The sequence below is a fragment of the Arachis ipaensis genome, chromosome B03 (assembly GCF_000816755.2).
Source record: "Arachis ipaensis cultivar K30076 chromosome B03, Araip1.1, whole genome shotgun sequence".
In the NCBI taxonomy this organism is placed as follows: Eukaryota; Viridiplantae; Streptophyta; class Magnoliopsida; order Fabales; family Fabaceae; genus Arachis; species Arachis ipaensis.
In genome coordinates this window covers 132,581,666-132,586,912 of record NC_029787.2, presented here as the reverse complement: position 1 = coordinate 132,586,912, position 5,247 = coordinate 132,581,666, and the positions used below count along the sequence as shown (strand labels likewise).

The following is a 5,247-nucleotide window of genomic DNA, read 5'->3' as shown; positions in this document are numbered from 1 at the left end:
TCAACGATTGTGGTTCTGTAAATCGTTAGGAACTCTCAGTTTAGAATTAGGAGCTAACGCTTTCTGCAATGACTTTTGTTCTCACCCAGCTGTTGCTCATTCGTAGGAATCTGAACCTGATGATCAGCCTGATAATGATATTGCTGATGAAAGGTTCTGTCCTGTTTCTCATCATGACTAGGGTTCTTTTAAACAATAGCATTTTGAAATTCTAAAGGTCTTTTAACCCCAAATATTCGCATTTTTAGGGTACATAAAAAGAAGCGGCTAATATTTCCCGGGAAGAAATTGCCAAAGCCGAAGAAGAGTAAAAAGAAGCAGAAGGTTTTGTCTAAGTTGGAACGTTCTCCCAATGATGATGATGATGATGACGATGAGGACAATGACGATGATGATGATGATAAACCAGAGAAGGAGCCAGTTCCTGAGGAACACCATGATACACGCGATGATGGAGGGGAAAAGATAATCAGGAAGTCCACTAGAACTGCCGTGATTGTTCGGCAGGCAGAGAGAGATGCCATACGTGCTCTGCAAGCATCCATGAAGGTTGGCAATTGTGCTTCTTGTTAATCAATGCGTTCCCTGCTTTTTGTTTGGTATTTGTTTTCTCTTTTTCAATTATAGTTTCAGGCATGCTGTGGCATTTGTTCACTTTAGAGCCTAGTAATACTAGGATAGTTTCCAAGAGAAATTCGATTAATTTGTGGTGTAAACATTGTAAGTTATGCTCAATGGTCTGGCAATTATATTTCGCAAATTCTGTAATCTGTATTACGGGTATTACCTGGCCTATAATATTGACTCCAAGGCAGTGAGGCTTGTGCTTATATGTTCTTGGTTTGAATTGCTATTCATTTTCCAGCCACAGACAGTAAAAAAAAAGAAGGAAGGTGAGGAGAAGAGAATGACACAAGAGGAAATGCTTTTAGAAGCTGCTCAAACAGGTCGAGATTATATTGCTTAACATATATTGGTTGTTTTAATGTTAGTTTTCTATCTTGACCTTCTAAAGGCCCAGCACAATTCTCAATTGTAACTTTTACTTTGCAGAAATTATGAACCTGAGAAATTTGGAGCGTGTTTTAGCTAGGGAGGAAGAAGTTAAGAGAAAAGCAATTGTGCATAAAACTGTCTATAATGGACCACAGATACGATACATTTCAAAGGATGGTAAGAATGATTCAATGCATAACAACTTTCACCTTGGACACTGCATTTTATACGCATTTCACTTCATATAGTAATCTGTTAATTTTTCAGGTTATACATATTTAGAGTTCATTAAGGGATCCTCATTTCACTCTGATATTGCCACGACACCTGTACAATGTGAGTTCCTTATATGCTAACAGTAAAAGATTACATGAGTTTGACAGTTCAGTTCATTTTTTGTTAAGTAAGTTTACATAAGCTGTTTCCCTTAGAAATTGTTGTTGAGGACATATTTGTTATGATGGGTCTTGGTGCATTCTTTTTGTTGGGGATATTGTTTCACTGGATTAGTAATAGTTAATGCTAAGATTGAATTGCTTGGAGTTGCATCTGAATTGTTTTGTTGAGCAAGGAATTTGTCTCATCTTTTGGGTGTCTATTTAGAGGNTGTTTTTCTCTTTCTTTTTTATTTTTATTTTTTAATATCTATTCTGATAAACAAACATTGCCGAAATACTGTTATTTCGAAGGTATCCTTTTATGTATATGATTGTATATATATTTGTTTTCAGATCCAGAGCAACCTCTTTGTGCAATTACTGGTTTGCCTGCCAAGTAAGAGCTCATTTCCGAGTTTGATGGTTACTATGTTATTTCTTTACTATCCCGGTGCGGATGACAGAAGCATGTGTGCCATTTGGAACTGCAAGTATAGTTGTTCTTCATACGACATCTACTGGACATTGTTTTAGGTTTTACCCTTGCTTGTCTGTGGGTTCATCTATAAAGTCCCTGGGTGTGTTTTTCTCCCTCTAATAGGATTTGTTGTTTAACTTGAAAAATTGATGTAGTATAAGACGAGATGGTCTTCTGAAAGCTTATCAGTGTGTTTTTTACATGGAATGATCAGTTCTATGAATGACACCAAATTGCTTTCTTCCAGTTTGTTTGTTGTAATAAAATCTCAGGTGTTATGCCCTAGGTTACGTTTTCTTCATCTTCTGAACTTCTGGTGTATCCTTCTTCAGTTTCCTTCTCTCCTGGAAACTTGAATTCCCTCCAGCAAGCATTATACTTTCTTGTTAAACCCTAGTGATTATTGCTTGGATTTTCAAATTCCATTATGCCAAACTCAACCGGGAAAATGTGAACGTAACCACTGCTGTAATTGTCATGCATTATCAGTAGGTCACTAGAAATATTTTTCTGAGCCTTTTGCCACTACATTCCTCATGTTGCTAAAGAATTCTCCCTGGAATAATGCAGGTACCGTGATCCAAAGACAGGGCTGCCATATGCCACTAAAGAAGCTTTTAAAGAAATCCGACAACGGTATGACTATTATTGGTTACACATCTTTCTCAATGAATGTACAATTTTGCCAATTCTCCTTTTTCAAATTTTCAGCATTATATATTTCAATTTGTTCTTTTTTAAGGTTACATGTGTGCAAAAGTTTGAGACTAAAGTAAATTTCTGAAGGATATTTTTGTTTTTGGCTCATCTCTTTTTCCCTTTTTTTCCCCTCCTAGGATGATTTGGTCTAGTATTCCATAGAAAGACGATCACTAGCTAGTTCATCTTGAAAGTTTAATACTTAGTAAGACATCAAAAGCAATAAATAAGCACACATGGCATCTTAAGAGGAATGGAAAATTGTTGCTCAATATTTTCTTTATTTGGATTTTATCTCAATTTATTTATTGCTTTTTGTTTTCCATTATGCATGAAATCTATTCATACAGTGATGGGAAAGCTAAATGATGTTTTGGCATGGCAATATCAATCAAATATGTTGCTTATTAAATAATATTCTAGGGGCTACCCTAGCTGATCATAATAGTGGGCAACTTGCATGTTTTTGTACTTTTATCTTGGTATCGCTTATATCATCTTGTGGAAAGTAGGTATTGGAATTGATTGTTGGCTAGTTGATTTTCAATCAACATATTTTTTCTTTTGCAGGTTTGCGGAGGAAAATGCTAACAATAGAAAGCAAATGGCCATGGGGATCTTGTATGATTCAGTTTCTGGTTGTGGTTTTTCGCTTAAGCAGAAGAGATCAATGGTGCCAGACAAAAGTGTACATACAAATTTTAGGCCATATGCCCGCTTCCGAAGAATGCCTGCTTCCGAAGACGAAGATTCTGACTAGCTTCTTTGGTAATTGAATTTTCTTTTTCTTCAATGTTTGATTATATGTCATTATCTACTCTATTGTCACAATGGTGGTGCATGATTTTCAGTTCTACTTCATGTATCTGGCTGGACCTTGGATTGGCTCAATTATAGTACCCCAGGATTTAAGGTCTGGCTCAGTTTGCAAAGAACAATGTACCTTTTGACACTCTTCTCTCCATAGCATACTCCTGTCTGATAAGATATATGATAGATAAGAAATTCCTTTCACACTTTGTCATATACATCTTTGGGATAAGCATTAAGTGTCGCGGTGATAGGTTTTCATGGCTTTATGAAATAGAGAAAAAAAAAGGCAGGGGGCGGGGGGATGTGCTTGTTCCTAATCAAAGATAGACTTGCACGCCACCCTTACTCAAGAAACCCTACAATATATCATCTATGTAACATAGAATGCCCATCCTCAAGACAGGAATAAGGGGTGAAGATTGAGACATCCATTCATTAAGAATAAGAAATTATTGATAAGTCTTGGACGAAAAGCTGTACAGCCAGAGAGGCAACAACATGAGTAAAAGAATCGGCTAGTTTGTATGGATAGAAAAATATTATTATGACCACGTGACACATGCGAGTGAGTTGTAAATAGATTGAATTCCATATATTATAGACGTTTAGTTATACTTATTTAACTATTTGTTAATTAAAAGTTTAATTTTAAATGAGAGGTTGAATTAACTTAAATGATTATTCCAAAACTGTACGATTTATTTTTTGTGATAAGGAAAGCGTATAACCTTTTACGACAGTAGATAAACTAATTTTATATAACATGTACGGTAAAATTCATAATTATATATTTATTACAACTAAAAATACATAATTATTTTAGCAATAATTAATAAATTTTAAATAAGATAATTTTAAACTGTTTCTTAAATTTTATTGAACTTTTTATCTTAGGTGTACACTGTACATTGTGGTTCATTTTTTTTCTATACAAAAAAGATATGTAGATTTTTGTTGGAAATAGATATTTTTGCTGTATATACAAGTAGGTGGATGTCCCAGTTCACAGGCTTAACACGCAAGTCACGTGCTGACTCAGCACGTATGAAGTGTGATTGACACGTGGCAAGCATCGGAAGCAAGTTGGTGCGAGCTGCTGTTTTAGAATGAGCGCAAGCCATGATGATCAAATAAACAACAGATTAAGCGGATCATCCATTTCTTTGCAATCGTATCATGATGCACAGCATAGTGACTTGGAGATGTGGTAGAATCTACTCAAAATTTTGGAGATGTGGTAGATACTTCATGTGAGTATATGCCATCAACTTATCTGCGAAGAGGGTGGTACCTAGCCAACAGAAGATGTGACACCTAACGTATCGCTAAATAGACTCTCAAGGGTCTAAAGGTTGTCTGTTTCTAATATGGAGAACCTAGGAAACTTTATGTAACTTTTGGAGGAACTACTCACAACGGGTTCGCTGCCAAAAATCGCAAGGCTCTAGTTGACCAAAAAGTCACGACTGCTATCGGTCCAACGGTCACAACCTCTCCATCAATTGGTAGGATATATATATGTTCCACGTTTTTAAGTGTCATCGTAACCTCACCGACCAGCAATGCGAAGGTGTGAGTCTCCGGCCTCTACCAATAAGAGCATCTAGCAACGTGGAATGCCCTCTGATCTTCCCAATTCTTGAGATGTGGTAGAATCCCGTTGTTTGTAAGGCCTAATCAATCGCCGGATGCTACATCTTCGGTGGATCAAGTTTACGGGACAAAAGGTTCTGTAAACTTAGTACAACCAAAATACAAAAAATAATTAATATTAAATTTTATATTATTTATTAATTTTAATAATTATAATAAATAAATTAATAATATTAAAATAGAAAATAAAAAATATATAAATTGAAAAAATTTTTATATTTATATTTATAT

At 35.4% G+C, this 5,247-nt stretch overlaps 1 protein-coding gene across 2 annotated transcripts; it reads left to right on the top strand.

Annotated features, from left to right (window-relative positions):
* On the top strand, positions 107–3,648 carry LOC107632111 (SWR1 complex subunit 2; the record flags this gene model as incomplete). 2 transcript variants are annotated; one of them, XM_016335761.2, is given in 9 exon segments in its annotated part: positions 107–153; positions 249–549; positions 866–947; positions 1,054–1,173; positions 1,264–1,332; positions 1,728–1,770; positions 2,422–2,487; positions 3,121–3,318; positions 3,402–3,648. In XM_016335761.2, coding segments are annotated over 8 exon segments (918 nt in total), but the record flags the coding sequence as incomplete, so codon positions are not given.